The sequence below is a fragment of the Rhinichthys klamathensis genome, unplaced genomic scaffold, assembly GCF_029890125.1.
Source record: "Rhinichthys klamathensis goyatoka isolate OS25496 unplaced genomic scaffold, OSU_Roscu_1.1 h1tg000170l_1, whole genome shotgun sequence".
Lineage (NCBI taxonomy): Eukaryota > Metazoa > Chordata > Actinopteri > Cypriniformes > Leuciscidae > Rhinichthys > Rhinichthys klamathensis.
Window position 1 is genome coordinate 2,534,969 of NW_026606701.1, and position 23,231 is coordinate 2,558,199.

A 23,231-nucleotide genomic window follows, 5' to 3' on the forward strand; every position below is an offset into this window, starting at 1 on the left:
ACTGGTTTGTGATTATACTGATGGCCTGGCTATATGTCTCTGCTTGTCACCACAAGCTTTGTCTTTATTTGCTGGGACTGAAACATTCTTTCTTTCTTTTACCCCTCCCTCCCTCCCTCCCTTTTGCTCATTGCACAACAGCTACGAGGCAAATGTAGTGTGTCAGAACCAGGATCCTCAGCCAGGCTTCCACGTCACAGGTACCTGTTTCTCGGCTTTAGAATGCAGGGGGGATGATGGAACTCATTCTAGATCCAGATCCCAGATCCATAACCATCAGAACCATTCAGATCAGAGGTCAGATCCTCTGCGGTAGGAGTTCACATGGGCTGTTCAGTTCTAAGAAATTAATTTGTTTTGGTTCCAAGTCAAGGATTCTTAGTAATCTTATGTGTTTTTCCACAAGAACATAATATTGAGTCTGACGATGTAACTTTGTGAACTTTGAACACAAAAACCGTTAAGAAACTGTTCAAAATCCTCATGGGTCCATCATCTTTCTCCATTCTTGATGCCATGTGAAAATATTGAAATGTATCAGTCATTTTCCAAACCATGTACTTTTTTTTTTTTTTTTGCTTTCATTGTTTTTTGCAGTTTTATTTTTATGATGCCCTCACGCTCATCTCTGCCTTATATCAGAGAAAAATACATAAAGGCGGCCATATTGTGTAAAACCTAATAGTAACTTTCATTAACAACATTAGCAAACACAACATGTATGTAATGCTTAACAAAAGTATATATTTTTTTAATTTACATTCAATGCCATGACACCTCAATTCATATATATATTTAATATTTGAATGTACATGAATTACTGATTTGTTAAGCATTATATCATGTTTTTTGTGACTTCTTAATGAAATATATTATGAAGTATTACAAAATATGGTAGTGTCTTTGATTATAACACAAATATGGGAAGCGATATCTGTCCGAGAACAAACAATCTTGAGATTTAATGTGTGCAATCTTTCAGCAAGTTATGATTATTTGCAAACAGTGAAAGGCACTAAAAATGGTTTTGCTTGGTTTAAGATGGTTAACTTTTTAAAAACGAATCACATGATAAACTGAATAGTAGAAGCTCTGTGTTACCCGAGACATTTCCGTGCTTGTCATTATAAATGATAATCTATTGGTATGATGTTTCGTAGGTTGCCCAGCGGTTCTGGCTGCGCTTCATCTCACTCTGGTTCCTCCGGGGCACAAGGTGGCGCTGCTGTGGCTCGCTGCCAGCCCTTTCTGCTGCGAGTGCTCCGGGCGGCTCTGCCACTGCAGCTCCTACTGCTGCTCATAGTGGGCCTGACCTGTCTGGTACCCATGACTGAGCAGGATTACAGCTGTGCCCATGCCAACAATTTCGCCCGTTCTTTTCATCCCATGCTTCGCTACACCAACGGCCCACCACCTGTATGAGACTTTACTAATGCCTTCATATGTTTCATATTACACTGCAGGACACAGAATGGACTAGTATTAGCCAAAGCGGATTGTTCCTGTTCCTGTATAGTTACTGCTGCTAATTTAATTTTTCACTAAACTGTGTACTCTTGAACTCCTTGCCGTGTAGACCAGTGTTGGACAGCCAAACTGGTGAACATCTTCTGTCCCAAGGAAACAGAGGAAAAATCATATATAATTATGTATTAAATAGCACTGACATAAGCATAAGGTACTGCACTTATACCGTCCAAGTAAATGGCCAAAATGATTTGCTTAGGCTAAAGAAAGTTTTATTTTTATTTTTTTATAATTTAAAACTGTAGAAAAAGTTATTTTCAATATTATTTAAATAAGATTTTGCATGAGAATTTAAATGTATTTTTATTTTATGGCACGTTCACAACTTTTTTTTTTTTTTTGTCCAGAAATGTAAAACAGTCATTACCATCATCTGTTAATTTGTGTGATATGACAATATGACAAAAACATTCATTATGATTACAATGTCTATGCCTATTTATCTATGTACAGTTTGCTAATGCTGACAATAAAGACACATCTTTTCATTTAGTATATTTTTCAACTATTCTTTATAATTAGTTGAGCCAAATTAACATTTGCACATGTAGGTCCTTCAAAATCAAAACTTGTACTGTACCAATCATAACATTCAAGTATCAAATATAATAGCTGATAAATGCAAAGTACAAGTCTACTGGACTATGACCAAACACATTCACAGATTTGCGGAAAAATGTGACAATGTAGTTTACATCGTAATATAAGACAGTCAGTGTCCTTCACATTGAGGAAATTTAGCTCGTTAGCATTTACATGTCATGTTAACATGGCTATAAAACCAATTACAGCACTTCAAAACAGCAAAAATAGGATTTAAGATTTTGTGATATCAGCCAACCAATAAGTAAACGTCTTTGTACACAAAAAAAGATGCTACTAATGTCATCACTGAGCCATTCGAGTTAAAATCACGTTAATCTTAACATTAAAAAGAGCAATGATTCGTATCGAGAAATAGCTCTCTGATTGCGAGAATAAATCATGATGCATTAACATAAACTGTTTTATGCAATTACTTTTTTCTTGTTTTTCTTTGTTCTAAGAGTAACTTTTCTCCTCTGCTGTTTTCAGTTTGGTCACACTTTATATTAGTGTTCATGTTACTTTATATCAAGACCTGATTGTAATTATACATAGTTATTGTTATTGCCATAATGTAAATAATTTCATGTAGTAACATGAAAAATGAGTTAACATACCACTTACTTCTGTGACTGACAGATCAGATTTGACAGTGAAATGTCAATATAACGCCACCTGTTTTCTAATCCAGTGGCGGAATAATCAATGTCTAAATGTTTAGCAATTAAACAGATTTTACTTGCAAATATGCTAGTTTCTAATGCACTTCAACAGCTCTTGGTTGTCCTTTTTTATTTAATTTAATTTATTTTTATTTTGAGTGAGTTTGTGATGTTAAAGCTGTCACTCTATAGATATTAAAAGAAAAGAAAAATTAGCAGCTTCTACAGAAACATGTCTCTCAGTGCACCAAAAAGAGCCCTTTTTCTCAAGTCTGAGAAAATGTCTTGAATCCCTGTAATAAGCTTTGAAAAGAAATTCATGAATCAAGTGAACATAGATGTATAGTGTTTGGGAGCCAACCTGTGTGTTTCTACAAATAGGTTCATTTTCAAATGTGTTCATTTCTAGATTAAAATCTAAAGTGTACTCTGATAAGGCACAAGGAGAGACTCTTGAATCACAGTTCTTATTACTGGTTGGCAGTCTTCACATTCTGCAGCTGTTGGGATTGATAGGTCAGGGGTCTGGACTTTGGCTGAGACAGGCAGTGTTGGGCTGCATGGCTTCAGGTCCTCTGGTGGATGGTGTAGACGGCGGGTCTTTCTCACTCTGTGCCCCCAGTCGCTGCACCTCTCCTGGGGATTGGAATCGCTGGGCATCCAGCATCTCCAGCAAAAGATCATACAGCGGGACTCGATTCTTACATTTCATATGGTATAAGTGCTCCATTCCTTTGTTGCTTTCAAAAAAACAAAACATTGCAAATATAACATGTGCTTGACTGATACGAGCAATAAAAATTCAGCAACAATATCCTTACTTATGGTTGCTAATAAAGGAAAGAAGGTCCCATCAAATGGGTAAAACACCTTTTTCAACTCTCTTATGCAACAAAAACTAATATTGTGAAAATTATTTTAATTTAAAATAACTGTTTTCTGTTTGAATCGATTTTAAAATGTCATTTATTCCTGCGATGGAAAGCTGAATTTTCAGGAGCCATAACTCCATTCTTCAGTGTCACATGATCCTTCAGAAATCATTCTAATATGCTGATTTGGTGCTCGACACATTTCTTAGTATTATCAATGTTGAAAACAGTTGTGTTGTTTGATTTTTGTAGAAACCATGTTTTTATTTTTTCAGGATTCCTTGATGAATAGAAAGTCCAAAAGAACAGCATTTGTTTTAAAATGAAAAATAATTATTGCTTTTCTGACATTTTTGGATCAATTTAATGCATACATAATGAAAAATAAAATCTTACAGACCCAAATCTTTAGAATGGTAGTGTACGGTATATGTTTTATTCTTTTGATTTGTTATCCGTCTGAGTTTACCTCATGTGTCTGATGTGGGAGAGCAGTAGCAGGAGCTGCGCCTGACGCCGGGACTGCAGCTGCAGAGAGGCACCGGATTTACTGATGCCGTAAATGAGGGCATCAGTGATGTTGTCCAGCATGCACTGCACCATGAAGCTGTCCATCAGGGGCTCCACTGGACTGGAGCAGAATGAAAATGCACCTGACCAGACAGAAAAGATGAAGTAATAACTATTTAAACATATGTTAGTTACATATGAATTGACACCTGGGGACATGTTTAGGGTTGTGTGTGTGACATGCATTATATGACATTAATTTATGCATAGATGATGCTGAGTACATTAGCATGCACAAGTTTGAGGATTTATTTACTGGTATTTGTTTTTATTTAAATTTTTTGATTGAAATTGATACTTTTATATAGCACTGATGCATGCATTAAATGGATCAAAAGTGAAAAAAAAAATGCTGTTTCAAATAAATGTTGTTTATTTTTATTTTTATACACACACACACACCTATATATATATTTAAAAAAACATATCCCAGTTTCTACCAAAATATTAAGCAGCAAAACTGTTTTTATAATAATTTACATTGATAAAAATAAGAAATGTTTGTTGAGCAGCAAATCAGCATACCGTATTAGAATCATTTCTGAAGGATCATGTGACTGAAGGCTGGAGTAAAATATTACTGTTTTTACTGGACTTTTGATCAGCCTTGGTGAGCATGAAAAGACTTTCAAAAGTTTTTAAGAAATCTTACCGACCTATAAACTTTTATACGGTAGTGCACAGTTAAATAAGTAAGAGATTCCAAAAAAGGGATCCTGAAGGGGTTTATTTTGTGGTAATGACCGGCTGACTTAATTACATAAAAAGTTACATTCAGCTATATTTATTTATTCCATTTAAAATCAAACATTTCCCTTTCTTTGTTTTTAGCCTTCAGTTAGCAAGCTAACAGTTTAGCCTTCTAGTTTAGCATAGCACTGGATTAGAAAAGCTCTTTTGTTTATCTACAACATAACATGATAGCATGCTATGTTTTTGGTCAGACATTGATGAAGGTGGAAGGGATTGTGTGGAGAAGACTGAATGATTGACCAATCAGAATCAAGTATTCCAGGGAACTGCATAATTATGATCTGTTTGACTTTCTGTTACCACAGACTCACCAGAATTGAGAAGTATGATGGCTTTAAGACATACAAATTCCTCCAGCTTGAGTTTTAGGCTGCGTAATCGAGCCACAGTCGCCAAAAGCATGTCGAAAATCTCAGCCATCCCCTCGACGCATTCTCCTTCATTCCTGTAAAGAGGAAGACCAGCACTTTATATATGCTAGGAGATCGTTTGTGCCATTTACTGTGATATGTGCCTTAAAATGGACCTTCTTCTTTCTTTCTTTCTGTGAGCATTGTACATGCTGTTTGCTGCTTGCGTGAGAGCAAAGACTGGACCTGTGATGGACTCTCTGTAGATATTCTGTCTTTCATCAGTTCTTATCCTATCTTAGCAGTCTCTCTCTCTCTCTCTCTCTCTCTCTCTCTCTCTCTCTCTCTCTCTCTCTCTCTCTCTCTCTCTCTCTCTCTCTCTCTCTCTCTCTCTCCAATTCAACCATTTTATCTTGTCATTTCAGTCTCTTCCCAATTCTACTCACTCGTTCTCCTTCGTCTTCCAGGATGCTCTATTAAACCTCCAAGCTCACTTTGCTTCACTTTTTACGGATGCTAGTTTTGATTAGATTCGTATTTCCTTAGTCAGCGATGATGCTGTTCTTCAAAAGCCCTTTAAAGAGGCTTGTTCCCAATCAGGTCCTCTTTAATTACATGCTACTTGTGACATGGCCTTCTGAAGAGGAGCACAAGGCTCTCAGGTAAATAGTTCACATCCTTTTTAACAATCTAGTTTTCATTTTACAATCATTCAATCTCATTTTATAAGGTACACCCCTCTGCTGGGCCAAATCCTTTCTGCGGGGGATAAAACCACATGCAGCTCAATGTTCTTTAAGAAATTGAGGCAAAAATAGGCACAAGTAGAGGCAATGCATCTGGTCAATGTGACATCTCAAAAAGCTCATTCCCACAATCACACTCACAGCATCAGTCTCATGTAAAATTGTCTGAGACTAAAATAAAGCCGAGTTTCATTGGAGTATAACAGGTGTTCCCACAGGTTTCAGTCACGGCATGTTGGTGCTTTGCCATTACTCTTAACAGTCAAGCGAGGCTAAATGTAATCAAAACAACTGAATGTGTTTTCAAAGCTTCACAGAGTGTGATTGCACTTCTCCGTGTCCAAATAGATGAATAAAAGTGGTTCTAAAATAGTCATTAGATTAAGTTTTTTTTTTGCTTTTTGCTCGAGGTGCTTTTTTATTTTTTTGCTTTTGCCTAAATAAATGAGTTGTATGTATGCCAAAAAAAAAGTAGAAAAACTTAATGATTTATTTTGTCCTACAAGAGGAGGTTCAGAACATCCAGTACCTATCGAGGATGAGATCCTGAGCAAAGATGAGTTTTCCAGGTGAATGAATGGATCTCCATATGAGGCCGATCATCAACACCTCCAGCCAAGAGCTCTCCAACAACTGAACCTGGTCATGCAGAGAGAGGTCCTGGAACCCTGGAGAGAACAATCACATCATGCTTCATGCACTGCCCTTCACAAATTTGTGATCAGTAAGATGTTTTTTAAAGGAATTGTTTCCTGAGCAGCAAATTAGCATATTAGAATGATTTCTTGGCTCACCCCAAGTTTCTATGATATTCTGGTCCCTAAATATGGTTAAGGTCCTTCCTTCAATGTAAATCTATGGGATTTTTCACCGGCCACCATCACTTAGGAAAGTAACAGTTCACCTCTTCTCAACAAGCTGCAAGATTTGAGGTATCATTTACGTCTGTAGGACGGGTTGTAAATCAAATTTAAAGGGGACCTATTATGCATAATTGAACATAAATGTGTGTCTGCACTGTGTGTACACAGCCACCCTATAATAGTAAAAATCCTCTTTTTTAAATCCCCATAAATCATAAGCACTGGCAGTGTCTCAGAACAAGCCATTTGCAGATTGTAGCTTTTGTGACATCACAAATGCTTAGGCCCCGCCCACACCTGCTGACGGACTCTGCCCTATTAACTTAGCTCCTCCCCTGAGTGAGCTGTACACAGTCCGCCATGTTTATCTCCTCGCCAGAGCATTTCTTATTAAAGCTACTAAGTTATTCAGTCAAGCGCAGAGGGTGATTTTCTATTTTTCTTTTGTTTTTTGATTCATATCAACAGCATATACAGCAGTATGCTATATATTACGCTGTTTTCACTTTAATACACAGGTCTAATATAAACATTCAATTTCTTTTCTTGCTATATACATTCACAGACATAACCGACTGTTTATGTGTACTTCGTGTGTTTTAGACATAACCTCGTGTGTATTTGACAGTTTAAGCGCAATAAGATGTGAAAGAGAACTTCGTTTAATACTCACGGGACACGCCATCTGACAGCCAGATTTCTGTGCGCGTGCTTCGGATGTGTGCACTCAGAAAGCCATATATCAGAAGTTTAGACTGATATGGCTTTAAAATGCATGCAGATAATAAACTTTCATGATGATGAAGAACTGCAATGTCATGTGAGCATGACCGCGATAGAGATGATAATCAAAACCAACAGATCTTGTGTTAGTTTTTGGAGTTCATCTGAGGCATGGTGCGTTCACACCAGACGCGAATAGAGCGTCTGGCGCGAGTGATTTCAATGTTAAGTCAATGCAAAGACACGTTACGCGCGTAAAAAATTCCTGCGGCGCGAATGAGACGTAGAGCGCGGCGCGGTAGACGCGAATTGACCGTCTGGCGCGTTACGCGCAAATAATTTTATTAAGTGCTTTTTGTGCATTCACGCGTTTGACGCGAATTCGCATCTGCTGCCCGAGTTGAAAAATCAGAACTTTGGCGTCAATTCGCGCCGCGTTAACCAATCAGGACCCTAGCTGCTTGCTGCTTTCACGTGGTGAAGTATCTGGATGCTTCAATAAATTATTTTGTAATGCCTAAATGCCTGGTGTGGTTCTAATGCACAACAAAGCAAATATTTTATGACATAAAACTTGATTTCAATATATGAGACATATTCATTTTGTATTGAATGCTATTTATTCCATATCTAGATTGTATGAAATATTATTATAATGTGAAGACAACCAACATACTATAGTGGATAAGTTCGTGTCTGGACAGTGTTTTGTGAGAGAGAAAAAATCACAGGACAGGTTAATCACTTTTGGAGGCTGGCTCCATTTATCATCAAAACAAAAATAAATGACAGATTAGGTGGATGAGGGCGAGGGTGATCAAACTGGGCGCGGGACAGGCGGAAGTACCGCTGAAAGCGGTCATCCAGGCGCAGCTCCTGGAGCGAGGAAATGGTGAAACTCGCCAAACTGGGTTCGCCTCCGAAGGGTCTGGTGGACACAAATACGGCGACGATAACCCATACGCCGCCGTTCTGCTCTCCAGAGCAAATACAGAGCGGTGACTCTCTCGATGAATGCTCGATCAACATAAAAAATGTTGGTTTCGATTCTAACGCGCGTGGTGCGCGTAAATTGCGCTTCAAACTTTTGTTTTTTACGCGCGTCAATTTCGCTCTTGACGCGCGAATGGATTCAAAGTGTTCAAGCGTATAACTAGACGCGGTAGGCACGAATTTGACGCGCTATTCGCGTCTGGTGGCTCTGCCCTCTTCTTGAAAGTATGGCGGGGAGCAGCAGCTCATTTGCATTTAAAGATACATGCACGAAACCAGCATGTTTTTCCTTCCACTCAAAAATGGGCATTTACAACATGGTGTAGTAAATTATCTGTGGGGTATTTTGAGCTGAAACTTCACAGACACATTCTGGAGGCACCTGAGACTTATATTACATTTGGTAAAAAGGGGCATAATTAGGGTTGCCAACTGTCCCGAATTAGCCGGGACGTCCCGATTTTTGGGCCTAATTTATTTGTCCCGATCGGGACCTCTCTTGTCCCGATTATTGAGTGCTACGCTGATCTGACTGATACAACAGCAACACGACACGTAAATTAGTTAAAATCTCCTAGAATCCAGAGCTGCGCATGCAAGACAGAACATAGCCTACTGTATGTGCGTCAGCGCCAAACCGTGTAGCGCGGAGAGAGAGGGAGAGAGCGAGAGACCTTGCCTGCGAGATACACCCCCCCCCCCCATCCCCATCCACCATCCCGTATCCCGTCAACAAAACCGAAATCGCCAAAATATAGTAATATGTCCTGCATTTTTTTTTCAGAAGTTGGCAACCCTAGGCACAATTGACCGTTTGCAAAAGCCACGCCCCCTAGTTATTGTTACTACGCTCTTCAAACAAATGGTCAAACACGACCAGCGCGACAGATTGCCATGACGGAAGAGGTATACCCGTGCGTGTCAGTGACCTTTTTTGGAGCAATACCTCAGCAATATCCTCCAGATCGAGGCAAAAGGGGTTACAGTATGCAGTGGAGGGATATATTCAAAATATAAAAATACGCAATGAAGGTGACACGACTACTATCGAGGCTAATGCTTATACCGGTCTCAAACGAAATCTGAGAAACCCCATGACCTGCTACCTCAAATGCAACCAGCACAGCCGGTTATTAAACCATTATTTAAGGTTATTTCTATTCGTTACGATATTGATATATGAACTGATGTTGTCAAGTAACTTAAACTTCATGCGTTCCCCGTTGCGAACGTGCACTCCTCTAAACTGTAGTCTACGGGTGCTGCACTGCTAGTTGACTGCTGCTCATTTTCCCCTGAGAATATCATGTTAACAACAACCCTTTAGAAAACGTAATTCCTTTGTGGATCCTCTTGATCTGCTTTCTCCAAGTTTCTTTGACTAATCTCAGTGTCTCAGTCTCACGCACGCTGCACGCGAGTTAACCATGTTCGACACATTTAACTGGGAGTGGGGCCGTCCACACTGTTTTATCCATTTTAGGCACCGCTCACGTTGTGTGTTTTCTACGGAGCCCCCCTAGTCCTACTTTGTCAAAAAAAATTATTATAACTATCTCATGGCCTCAAGATAAGTAACTCGTGGCCTCAAGATAGTAACTCGTGGCCTCAAGATACTATCTCGTGGCCTCAAGATATTATCTCGTGGCCTCAAGATAGTATCTCGTGGCCTCAAGATAGTAACTCGTGGCCTCAAGATAGTATCAAGATAGTATCAAAAAAAATTATTGTAACTATCTCGTGGCCTCAAGATAAGTAACTCGTGGCCTCAAGATACTATCTCGTGGCCTCAAGATAGAGATACTATCTTGAGGCCACGAGATACTATCTTGAGGCCACGAGATAGTATCTTGAGGCCTCAAGATAGTATCTCTATCTTGAGGCCACGAGATAGTATCTTGAGGCCACGAGTTACTATCTTGAGGCCACGAGTTACTTATCTTGAGGCCACGAGATAGTTACAATAATTTTTTTTGATACTATCTTGTGGGACTAGGGGGGACTAGGGGGGCTCCGTAGTTTTCGGCTTTGGATACGGAAAGAACACAACTCCTCCAGACAATCTCTCGGGGTACCTAGTGTCCGATTTAAAAACGCCGTGGGCGCACCGCTTCACCATCTTGCATGGAGTCAATGTTTGACGGACCTGCTCACATAGTAACGGTTGCTATGATGTGTGATTGGACAATGGCCGTTTTGGGGGAGGGGCCGGCGAAAGGTCAATAGGTCCCCTTTAATACTAGTAATATTAGTGATGCTTACTTAAAAAATAAATAATAAATAAAATAAGGCATATTTAATTTCTATGATTGAAATGACCTTCCTTTGTGATGTATAAAATAGGGTTAGAAGAGTAATGATTAGCATGTTTCAGTAAATAATTCTGGAATATGAAATTTTGGTGTTGTCACCCACATATAACAACATTAAAGTCTTGTCCGCTGTATCTCATGAGATAAATTGTTTACTTTCTCCGAGGAGGGTTAATTAAGAAATCTGAACATCAAATATAATGTCTCCCTTAAAGTCCCAGCAGGTGTTTTTATGTGTGCTGAGCTCAGCTGGAGGCCAATCGAACTGAGCCGCAGCACAGATCACTGTAATAACACCATGCTCTTTATCTTTGTGCCTGTGACCTCGTCATTTGAATCTCTGCCACCTGTGCTGTTGAAAACTGCTGCCACGGTTACAAAAACTGTCAAGGCTGTCACCGGGGACACTTTCTCAGAAGTGCCTCCTTCACATTTAAAAACATTTTCTTTGATGCTGCACTCACAATTAAAGCAACCTTAATTGATCTTTGAAAGATTTCACCTGGTACTTTCTTAGCCCAGGCGATCATGTGGACGAGTTCTTTGTCAGCCATGTTTGTGAGCAGGGACATCATGGTGATCTCGGTGTACGGGGGGCTGTGCTTCTGACGTGAACAGACAGCCGGTGGCTCTGCACCCAGAAGCAACACCAGCACCTGGTCAGGTGGCATGCATAAAGCGCTGACCACCCCGCCGCTGCTCTTCTTCCTCTTGTCCTGAGCTGTCCTCAGTCCGACACGGCTTGACTGCTCACTGTAGCTCTTGTCACGATCCTCATTATCGCTCTTCCTCCGCTCACGCCTGATAGCGCGGCCACCGCGGTCCTTACGAATACCTGCAATGGAAAAGATGCGGCCCAAACAATTTGAAAAAAGAGAAAGATGAAAGCCTGTGCAGTAGCCTAAATGTGAACAAGCTTGTCACAGCCTGATTATATGAGGTAGTTGATGGGAGACATGCCTTTTTGTATATGTGTGTATATTTAATTTACATTTAACACACACACACACACACACACACATTAATTTACAAACATTTGCCAAGATGGAAAATCTATAAATAAAACATAAATAAAATTGTATATAATAATAAATCCCTCCTAATCAAATTTAAATTCACCTTTTTGTGTGTTGCGGCCAATTCACATTCATGTAGGGGAGACCGGGTGATGGTTGTAACATTTTTTGCTTCAGCACCTATTTGCTGAATTTTTTAGCTTGAGGTCTCAAACTTTTATACAAAGTACCCACATTTGTTTACTACAAATGGAACCAATTCAACCCTTTACAAGAATATCACAGACCCATGAGTTAATGTAAAATACATGGTGTTCCTTTGTTACAACCTACCCCACTACCGGGGTAGGTTGTGTAACACATGCTGGGGTAAGTTGTAACAATTAGACAAAAGAAGTAAAAATGGATGCCATACCATATGATATTGTTGAAAACCAGATTTATTTAAATAAAAGAACAATGTCTCTCTCTCTCGTGTGTGTGTGTGTGTGTGTGTGTGTGTGTGTGTGTGTGTGTGTGTGTGTGTGTGTGTGTGTGTGTGTGTGTGTGTGTGTGTGTGTGTGTGTGTGAGTTGGTTTATGTGATTTATGAGGACACAAATTTGTATAATGACATGTGTATTACACTGGTATTACAACTTATGGGTGGTTTATGAGGACATTTCAAAAGTCCTCATAAATCAAATGGCTTAAAAAACATAAAAAACAATGTTTTATTTAAAAATTAAAAATGCTGCATGTCTCCTGTGATGGGTAGGTTTAGGGATAGGGGCAGTGTAGGGGGATAGAATATATAGTTTTTACGGTATAAAAACCATTACGCCTATGGAGAGTCCTCATAATGCTGTTGCACCAACATGTGTGTGTTCGAGTGTGTGTCTATGTGTGTATTCTTAATCAGAGTCACAGCTGCTGACAGATGAATGATGCCGGTAGCCCTGGAGTGCAGTCCTGATGGGCCCAGAAACTGCATATAGGGCGCATTTCACCCAAACCTCCTTTGGCTTTGAGTCGTTAAATTGCTCCATGCAAACCACTTTATTTAAAACACTGGCAGAGACACCTCTGTCAGTCTTTCTTTTTCATGCCCTAGTCATTCTGTAAAAAATTCTTAGTTATATTCTTAGTATGTAAGGGGATGGTTGTAACGCTTTTTAAATAAGTGTTACAACCCTCCCCACCGCTGTCGGTCAAAGTTTAGCAAGCAGTTTTAGCATAGTGGTTTGAAATTAGCAGGAAAAAATATGCATCACATATAAACTACTATTTAATAAGTAATACAATTTTATCTGCAATAGTACAGATACTAAACAAAATATAGTCTTGGTCAAAAATGGTACTTTCTGACCTCAAAATCAGTTTTTATATATTCTATGTAGTTATATTCTATATAGTGTGTGAAGTTTCCAGCCTTGACAATCACCATGCGTGATCGGGTAGGAAGTAGGAAAATACTAAAGTGATCACATGACTATCTCATGACTATCTTATCTCTAATTGGTGAAATTGATGGTGTTACAACTCTCCCCATGTTACAACCATCCCCGGTCTCCCGTCAATTCTTAAATTCTGCATTATGCCCAACCCTGGACAGAGGCTATTTAAAATCATGATCGTGAGGGAGCTCATGTTTATGTGAGACTTAAAGAGAGAGAAAGGAAGAGAAAAGTAGGAATATTTTATGTACCTCCTTTCATCATGCCTACTTCATAACACTTGCGTAGTCTGCATGCTTGGCAGCTCTTCCTGCGGTTTCTGTCAATAGTGCACTGGTTGGTTGCTGGACAAACATAGTCATTGTGACCTAGAGGCAGAGGAACAAAGTAGAGCTTGTTATTGATCATTCTTTTATCCTTCAAGTTCTTGCTTAAACAGCAAAATGCCAAAGCATATGCCAGATCTTTCTTTATTTGACTACTTTTTTAAGATCAGCTTTCAGAGACGTTTTTTATTTTTAACTCCATGACCATATTAGAGATCTGTAAATATTGTTCCATCACAAGCGACAAAGAGTGCAGTGCAGTGCATCAGTGTCCTTGGATCTGATTAAGCACTGAGAGCAGGTACATGCTGTTCCAGTGCTCCAGATGAAAATTTAAATTAGATGAGTGTGTCACAGACAGAAATGTCACAGACCTACACACAAACACACACACGGACATCAAAAACCATGCACATAATCCTAATGAGGTATATTTGTAATAGGATATTATACAACAGAGAATCCAAAATATTCATAACAAAATTTGGATGTGAACAAGATCATAGTAGCAAACACATTTTAGTGTAATAAGACATTTTGGGTGGCTAGCAAAGATGCCCTGGGAACTGTTGAGAGCAATTCACACCACCGAGCCCATTAGAAAGACTCAGGTTATTCCCTGAAACCACTGCTCAACAAAATCCCTTTAACAATTTCAAATTCCTAAACCGTCATCTGCAATGCTTGTGGGTTTCTTCCAATCAGCAGTGATGACAATTTACCAATTTACCAACAGTCTATACTGTGCCACAAGTCGCACGAAATTTTAATGATGGTAATGTGTCAGAACAAACAGTGCATCGCACTCTTCTGCATATGGGGCTGTGTAGCCTCAGACCAATCAGAGTACCTGACCCATGACCACCATCGAAAGCCCCTACAATGAGCACACGAATGTCGGAACTGGACCTCGGAGCAGTGGAAGAAGGTCACCTGGTCTGATGAGTCCCGTTTTCTTTTACATCACGTGGATGGCCGTGTATGTGTGCACCGTTTACCTGGAGAAGTGATGGCACCAGGATGCACTGTGAGACGACGACAAGCTGGTGGAGGGAGTGTGATCTGCTGGGAAAACCTGTGTCCGACCATTCATGTGGACGTAAATTTGACACGTGCCTCCTACCTAAATATTGTTGCAGACCAGGTACACTCCTTCATGTAAATGGTGTTCCCTGGTGGAATTGGCCTCTTTCACCAGGATAATGCACCCTGTCACACATTATACATTGTTCAGGAATGATTTGAGGAACATGATGAAGGGTTCAAGGTGTTTCCCTGGCCTCCAAATTCCCCAGATCCCAATACAATTGAGCATCTGTGGGATGTGCTGGACCAACAAGTTCGATCCACGGAGGCTCCTCACACCCTGCAGGTGCTCACATCTGCTGATAACATCTGGGTGCCAGACACCACAGGACACCTTTAGTCCATGCCTTGGCGGGTCGCGCTGTTTTGACAGCATGCGGAGGACCAACAGCATATTAGATAGGTTGTCATATTTTTTGGGCGGGAATCTTTAAAGTAAATCTTAAAAAAAAAGAAAAAAAAGAAAGTAAAACGTTTGTTTATTCCTCATAGAAAACCTGGTATTAAGGTTTTTGTAAAAAAAAATTTGCAGGGATTTCAAATTCTAATTATATGAAACAATTATAGGATACTCAAATTCAAATCGCAGAACGTAAAAATGTATTGTCTATTAATTATGTTTTATTGTCTTGCTTCTGCTCTTCTCTCTGCTTTCCTGTCCCGTCTGTCTTCTCTCTCTTGTCATCATGTCTCTCTATCATTCTTATTCTCACTGTAATTCCCCTCACCCAGTGTGTCCTGAAACCCATTTGTCAGGCACACACTTACAGTCATTTTCCTCCAGTTTCTCGCTCAGTTTTCCTCACCAAAGTGGCAGTTAAATCAGCAGCAGTTACCTGCCCCAGGAAAGAGCTCATCAGGAGCTTGTGTGTCAGGGTCAAGTTCAACACATCTACATCTACAGCTACATCTCACCAAACCCAGCCAGGTCTGCACCCCCTCCAACACAATACAGAACTGCAAATAAGGTGTAGGCAGAGACATCTGTGAGCTGCCTTTGTACATGTCAGCCTCTTGTCAGATTTAGCACGTGTGAGACTTTGATTTTCACCTTTTTCTGTCACCTTTATAGTGAACATGCAAGGATGATTACATAGGCTACTGCACACTTTCACACATTCATTCAGTATTTGAAAGCACAAGGGCTTGACTTGAAAATAGAAATCTTATTATTTTTCTTTTTGCCAGCACCCATATATTTTTGGACTTCATATTAGGTGACTGAGAAAACTATGTGCTCTAAATTATCAACCTTTTTCCAAGGATAAATTTGTTATTAGTATTGCTTGCAGATGCTGAGGATTATTATCAGAGGATTAATGTCCATTGTTATGCATTATGTATAAACTAAATAGCCTACTAGAATTCAATCAACAAATGCAAACTTTTATTGAGCAAGTATGTTCTTGAAAGTCACTATGAAATTAAAATGGCCAATTCTTGTTTTTTAATGGAATGTTGCACAATTTATTATAAATGATTTGCCCATGCTCATAATTATTTTTTTTAACTCATGTGCCCTCGTAACCTTTAAAGCAACACCAAGTAACTATTCCTCTGCGGTCGCCCTACAGGTTGGAAGCGGACTTGTCCATTATCGCTGTCGTAAATAATTTAGCCTTCCGCAGCCTACTGTCGCACGCGCACGCTTGCTGTTTATCCAGCACCGGCTTTGGAATCAACAATGGCAGACATCCCAACCTGCAAGAAGTCATTTCAGGGAGGTATATCTTGGTGACTGGATTGTTGACGGGGGGTGGGGGGGTGGCGGGTTGACTAGCTTTCGTGAGGCACACTCGCAAGGTCTCTCGCTCTCTCCCTCTCTGCCATGCTCGCGCTATGTATGTTATGCACGCAGTATGTTCTGTCTTGCATGCGCGCTCTAGATTCCGGCAGATTTTAACTAATTTTCGGGCATCAGGGAGACGCTATCAATATGCGGAAGACTCCCGGGAGACTTGGAATGTCTGCAATGGCCACAGACAATTTGAGGAAGTGGTGGGGGAAGTGACGGATACAGCCGTAAAGCAGTCGAATTTTGTAGTTCTTTTTGTGCACGGGTTCCTACCCGAAACCCGAAGTTACATAGTGCCAGTAGAAGCGATACAGACCACGTCAGGCTATGGCAGACGTGTCATTTAACTTATTTTAAGTCGATGTACCATCACAAGGGTCTTGGAAATATATTATGAAGGTTGAAAAACTACATAGTGTTACTTTAAAGTTTGCATGAAACAGAATTCGCGAGTCTATCCGAGTCAAATATTACATAAATTATGCAATATTCCTTAAAAAATAAGAATTGTCAATTTTGATTTCATGATGACTTTAATCAAAATATCTTCCCATCACCCTTGCAGTGATAGGCTAACTCTTCTCTGATGACGTGTTTTTTTTTGGCGCGAGGGTGGGTGGGATAACCTGTCAATCACATGAAATTGATGTTTAATTGCATTTCACTTCACTGCTTTTCTATTTAACTATGTAAACCTAAACACGCGCTAGACTGTGCTCGAGCCTCGTGTCTTTTGCCGCGTCTCGCGCATGACACGCGTTTTAAAAAACGCGTCATTCAAGTTAAAATAAGTTAAGGAACAAAAAGCGCTTTTCTAAACCTTGCCTCCACCAACTGCTCTGCATCTCCCGTTTTAAACGCAAAACGTGTTGTTCATGTTGTTCGGAAAAGAAACAGACTGCCCACGCTTAGTTTGGATCTATTTTCAGCGGCAAAAATAGAAAATAGACTAAATAACTCCAATAAAAGTATAGGACTGCAGCTTTAATATTTGCGTTTGTTTTAAATGTGCAGTGTGTGATTTTTAGCGGCACCTAGTGGTGAGGTTACTAATTGCAACCATCAAAAGTTACGGTGGACGAAAGGAAATGAAAATATGTCATCGTCTGCAGAGAGTAGCCATGAGCAATGAGGTTTCTTTACAAAGATAAATTAAGAAATTATGTTTACTTTATTATTCAGCAAAACGATATGTTATTGCGAATATTGTTGTTACTTGTTCATCATTGTGTCAGTGTTTTATTCGCTGACTTTAGCTAACGTTATAGCTTCTTTGCACGAAGAACAACATAGTGACGAAACGCGCTCTGTAACTTGCTACTTTGTCCGTTTAGCTTCTATAGAAACATGTCGGCGCAAAAACAAAAAAAAGGCTATTTCAATGTAAGGTGACCCGCGGTGTATGTAGATAGAAATGGCTGGCTCATTCTAAGTTAATAAAAACATAACGGTTCATTATAAAGTCTTATACACCACTGAAAACATATGTATATTGTATTGCATTTCTGTTTGCAGATCCTAAATATTACACAATGCACCTTTAAACAATCAGTTCTGAATGTCAGCAAAGCTTAGCTGTGAGAGTACTTGCAGCCGAATCACAGCCGTGCTGATGTTCAGAACCGCAAGGATTGGTTACCCTGAATGCTTCTCTTGAAGAAAGCTTTGCATCCCTCACAGGACCAGACTCCATAATGATAGCCGGAGGCATAGTCACTGCACACCGCACAGAAGCGCGTCTCCTTCTCTGAATCAAATCCTCCTGCAGCTCTTGATCCGGTGTACATCTCCTGCCTGTCAGTCGCACTGCACAACACCTCACACAGACCAACACCTGCCTGCTGAGAAGACACCACACTGGACCTGGAGACAGACAGAGGTCAGATGTCAATATACAGTGGATAATAATGATAACAACCAGGCCAAGTTCCAACCACCATTGAGGACAAACTGACTTTTGTGTTTTACTGATTTACTAGGTGGCACGCTTACAAATAATTCAGTAGGCCTATTAAAATTCTGGCAGATAAGTGGTTATTTCCATGTTATGGTCGATAAATGACAGATTTTGAAGACGATCGTATTTTAACAAATTACATTGGTAATGTAGGCCTCACAACATTATAGATATCGTTTGTGAGATTTGCTAATAAATTATTAAATTATAAGTGCAATTAAAAATGTACTTTTAGTGAGCATATAAATGTAAAATAAAGGTAATAAGCATACACAATTAAATATCCAACACTGGCACTTATTTAAAAATAAACAAACAAAAAAACTCTGTTATTTTGTACATCGATGTTAAGGTTTTGAGATACAAGTTTGTAATGTCCTAGGAGAACATGTACGTGACTGCAAACAGCGGACAAGTTTGACCATCCCCGTTTCCTTTTGACCCCTTGTTCCAGTGTTTGTAAATATTTATTTTATCTTTAATTCTGATGTCCAGCAGATATATTGCATAACCTCATAAATGGACTGCAGTGATGTCCAATGCCACCAAATGTCCAACTGAGGTCTCCAAGCAGCCTAAAGCAGAGATGCATTGTCACTTCTTGAAGTGAAACTGTAATATACGCCTTTGAAAAAAAGATTTAAACACCAGGTTTTACTAAAAATGGTCTCATGTGCTTTTTTTAAATTCATTCATTTCTTCTTAGTTTATTTGAAAGTGAAAAATGTGCTCCCTGTGCATTCAGACAGGACGTGATCATTTCAATTCCACGGTTGTTTTCACTAATTGTACTTTCCTCAAGGCCTACAGACAGAATTGAATCAGAAACTTTACAAATGTACACTTCTTTTTGTGACTTCAGTCCCCATGTCGGATAGTGGTGTTTACAATCCTAACCTTCTTTTCCAAGAAGTAAAGAAATTCTAATAATTAACAGCACAAACATAAGTATCATATCCTGTTCTAACCACGAGATCAGCATGTACTTTCTGACCAACAACATCTCATCACCATTTAGTCTGTAAAGAGAAAGAAAATGTATACATGAAAAAATGTGTACATTCTCAATAAAAGTGTAAATGATCGCACATGCCAAAGACCAACTAGCATTAAATATTAGTCATGCACAACTCACAAACCTATAGCCATAACAATTAGGAACATAAAAAAAGATTCGATACTCTATGTGTATAAAATATATGCATCCGCCTTAAAATAAGTTTCACCTTTAAAATATTGTAAAATCTGTAATGGCTAAAACAAAATACTTTAGTGTAAATGTTCAAATGGTAAATGTTGGCCAATAACGGTACTTCAATTATTACAAAAGTCATGGTTATTTAGTAAGCAAATTAAACATGTTGACAAAATGAACAATGTGCCAGAATGGTTTCACCAGGTTTTATGTAAGGTGTTGTTTGTCAAAATTAACCTCGGTAAGCATGTATCCAAGCAGGATTTGAGTGCTAGACCAAACATTCTGCCTCAATGAATCAGGTGTAAATCAGGGTAATGACCCCCAGAACAACCTCATCTGATTAACTGAACACCTGACAATATTTCATGTCTTTTTTGTGATCTAAAACATCCTATGTAGTTCCCTTTCCTGTTATATTTACTATAGTTTAACCTTGATTTCAACATGAAAATGGCCATAGAAACTTGATTTTAAGAGATAAAACCAAAGATTTTCAGTTTCTACAAAATATCTTAAAACCAATATAACCTGTATACCAACTTTATTTTTTAGTTCATTTAGAACTTGGAATTCTGCAACTACAATGGCGTCCAAAACATCAGCACAACCGAGGCTCATATTTCAAGCTGCACTGACCTGTAGACTGTGCTAGACGAGGTGTCCAGGTAGTAGGACACCTGGTGGGTCGAGTGGTGTCCTCCATGATGGCTCAGGTACGGGGACAGCTGAGGGCTGGTGGGTGCAAACATGAGAGGGCTGCTGGATTCGCCGCCGAACGTCTGCAGATGTTCTTCGACGGGGGGTGCGTGGGGGTCCGTGGGAGCCAGGTAGTATCCGACAGAGGCAGGCTCTGCGGGTGACGTGGTGCCGTAGGTCTGTGTGGGGTCTGGGTACTCATAGGCTCCATCAAGGTAATTGACAGAGGAGCTGATGCCCCCTGCGCTGTGCTCCTCCTTGGGGTACATGGGCGAGAGTTTGTGGGCAGTGGGCGGTGAGGAAAGCCCCTCCAGGTCTTCTCTCTCCGGGTTCAGGTTGGTCCTGTGTCGCTGCCTGGTACCAGCAGCCTCTCCGCTGGTCTGCCCTCCAGACATCACCATGGAAACACACACGCAACCTTAGGGTACAATCTGTTCATAAGCAACCACCAAAAGACTGTTTGTCTTTTTAAGCTCAGTCTTTTTTTTCCACCTCCCACTGTCTTTCTCAAAATCTCTCTCCCTTGTTCTGCTTTGCTTCCGCCCCACTCCTCTGCCTACTCCTCCAGTCTTTCTTGGGCTGAGAGTCAAAATGTGATGTTTTTCTAAGATATGTGAGGCTGCTTTCCCTTTTCCTTTTCGTTTTTTCTTAAAATACCTTTTCCTTCTTTCCTTTTCCTTCTTCTAGCTTAAAATATTACACTGAAGGAAGGATAAAACACAATGAGCAACACTACAACTGAAAGGTGTCTAGTCTGAGATGAGGTGCCTTTCTATTAAACAGGAAACCGAGAGGACAGGAAACTCAACTGAAACTAATAGAACGATATGCTTGAATTTAAACCACTAGATCAACAGAGCACATGGAATATAATTTATTTTGAAAATGAAAAAAAAAAAAATTGGTTGAATCCTTTACAAAGTCCTTACCAAAATTCAAATCAGCCCTCTGATTTATAAGTTTAGCCCCATCACAAGAAGCGTTGATGCATCCCCGCGCTACTGTATCGCTGATTTCCTGTGCCCTTCTTACTTTCACTGTCTGTCGCTCTGGCTAAAAAAAGAAGAGGTAAACAAATTAAAGACAGGTCGATACTGACGGTCACTCTTCAGAGCAGGTCATGGCAACCAGGTAAACAAGAGATAGGAGGTCACCACCTGATTCACTTGTCAGAACCTTTGGATTTCCACTTTACATGCTACAGACATGGGAAATTATACTTCAAATAATTTATTAACTTTGTTGAATGATTTTTGCAAGAGGTTCACGAGGGACAAACAAGTCTGTTTGATGATAATCAGTTCTCTGTACCGGCAGCTATTAAAGTTGAAATGGAAAGAGTGTAGGTGTTTGTGCTCATCATTCAATTTTGTATGGGAGGCCTTGGCTAATTGAGTTTATATTTCTCTTTAAATGGGAAAACATTATTATTATAGTAATATACACTACTGTTTAAATGTTTGGGGTCAAAAATATATATTTTTAAAAGTATTTAATACTTTTATTCAGTAAGAATGCATTGCAATTATCAAGTGATAGTAAAGGCCTATACATTTATATATATATATTAGGGCTGTCAAATGATTAATCACGATTAATCCCATCCAAAATAAAAGTTTTTTTTACATAATATATGTGGGTGCACTGTGTATAATTATTTTGTATATATATAAATACACACACATGCATGTATATTTAAGAAAAAAATATTATTTATATATAAAATATTTATATTTATATATAATATAAATTATATATAAATCTATATACAGTATATACATGAAAATATTTCTTAAATATATACAAGCATGTGTGTGTATTTATATATATATAATAATTATACACAGTGCACCCACATATATTATGTAAAAAAAACTTTTATTTTGGATGTGATTAATCACGATTAATCATTTGACAGCCCTAATATATATATATATTTCAAATACATTGTTCTTTTGAACTTCCTATTAATCAAAGAATTCTGAAAAAAATGTAGCACTGTTTCCACAAAAATATTCTGCAAAACTGTTTTCAACATTTATGGTGATAAGAAATGTTTCTTGAGCACCAAATCAGCATATTATAATGATTTCTGCAGGATAATGTGACACTGAAGACTGTAATAATGATGCTGAAAATTCTGCTTTTCCATCACAGGAATAAAATATTAAAATATTCAGCTCTGTCCTCAAACATACTAATGCTACTAATTAAAACATTAGCTGATTTTTTTTTTGTCTATTTCTCACAGCTTAAAAACACTACATAAACAACAATACATCTTACAATAATTTATTTGAAGCCAACTGAAATCTTTAAGTCTAAATCTGAGCTTAGCTCTGGCCAGAAGAGAACTAGAACTAGAACAGTTCAAAGACCAAAACCATGGCCTTGATTTCCAGGAAAAGAAAAACGCATACATGCAGTCCTCAGCTGACCCCTAAACACAAAAAGATAGCGTTCATGTGCTTATTACGTAACATCACTGCTTTAGGGGTTCTTGACTCTTTTCTTTGCTGCTCTGTAGAGGCAAGGCTCCTTGGAAAACCCAGGAAGCATCCACACACAACTTAAGAAAGAAAAACACAAAACAAGACTGATCAAAAAGCAGAATTTCTGCCAGCGTAATTTCATAACTGCTTCTCTGGAACTAATTGTTAAATACGATTACATTGTAAGAGTTAAAAGAAAAATGTAATTTCTAAACTTTGTTCAATTGCATTCAAAACACAGAATTGCCATTTTAACAAGTGTGCGTACATAAGC

The 23,231-nt window shown here is 39.1% G+C and overlaps 2 protein-coding genes across 5 annotated transcripts in view; one reads left to right on the forward strand and one right to left on the reverse strand.

Moving 5' to 3' along the window:
* syne1a (spectrin repeat containing, nuclear envelope 1a) overlaps window positions 1-2,022 on the forward strand; it is a 128,363-nt gene extending 126,341 nt beyond the window's left edge. Inside the window, exons 145-146 of the mRNA XM_056259933.1 lie at window positions 142-200; window positions 1,161-2,022. Coding sequence (XP_056115908.1) covers window positions 142-200; window positions 1,161-1,422 — 321 coding nt within the window. The 3' untranslated portion in view covers window positions 1,423-2,022. The remainder of the gene's footprint in view (window positions 1-141; window positions 201-1,160) is intronic.
* Window positions 2,023-3,291: 1,269 nt separating this feature from the next.
* esr1 (estrogen receptor 1) lies at window positions 3,292-21,509 on the reverse strand. Of its 4 annotated transcripts, none has more exons than XM_056259929.1 (9): window positions 21,395-21,509; window positions 20,406-20,850; window positions 18,254-18,477; window positions 13,659-13,775; window positions 11,459-11,791; window positions 6,595-6,733; window positions 5,281-5,414; window positions 4,116-4,299; window positions 3,292-3,514 (listed from the first exon to the last, which is right to left on the reverse strand). In XM_056259929.1, exons 2-9 carry the CDS (start codon window positions 20,732-20,734, stop codon window positions 3,292-3,294), a joined length of 1,683 nt encoding a protein of 560 aa, XP_056115904.1. In that variant the 5' UTR covers window positions 20,735-20,850; window positions 21,395-21,509. The 4 variants fall into 4 exon arrangements, with proteins under 4 accessions (XP_056115904.1, XP_056115903.1, XP_056115902.1 ...); XM_056259928.1 differs by having other exon boundaries at window positions 20,406-20,883; XM_056259927.1 differs by having other exon boundaries at window positions 20,406-20,845; window positions 21,395-21,497.
* Between the last annotated feature and the right edge of the window lie 1,722 nt (window positions 21,510-23,231).

Bases quoted from the DNA above. Each gene is read 5' to 3' on its own strand.
- esr1 (XM_056259928.1), bottom strand. From the start codon at position 20,866: ATGGTGATGTCTGGAGGGCAGACCAGCGGAGAGGCTGCTGGTACCAGG. The intron at 11,792-13,658 runs GTACATAAAATA...TTTCCATTGCAG, and splicing joins AGTAGGCATGATGAAAGGAG to GTATTCGTAAGGACCGCGGT. The intron at 3,515-4,115 runs GTAAACTCAGAC...TTTTTTTGAAAG, and splicing joins TCCCACATCAGACACATGAG to CAACAAAGGAATGGAGCACT.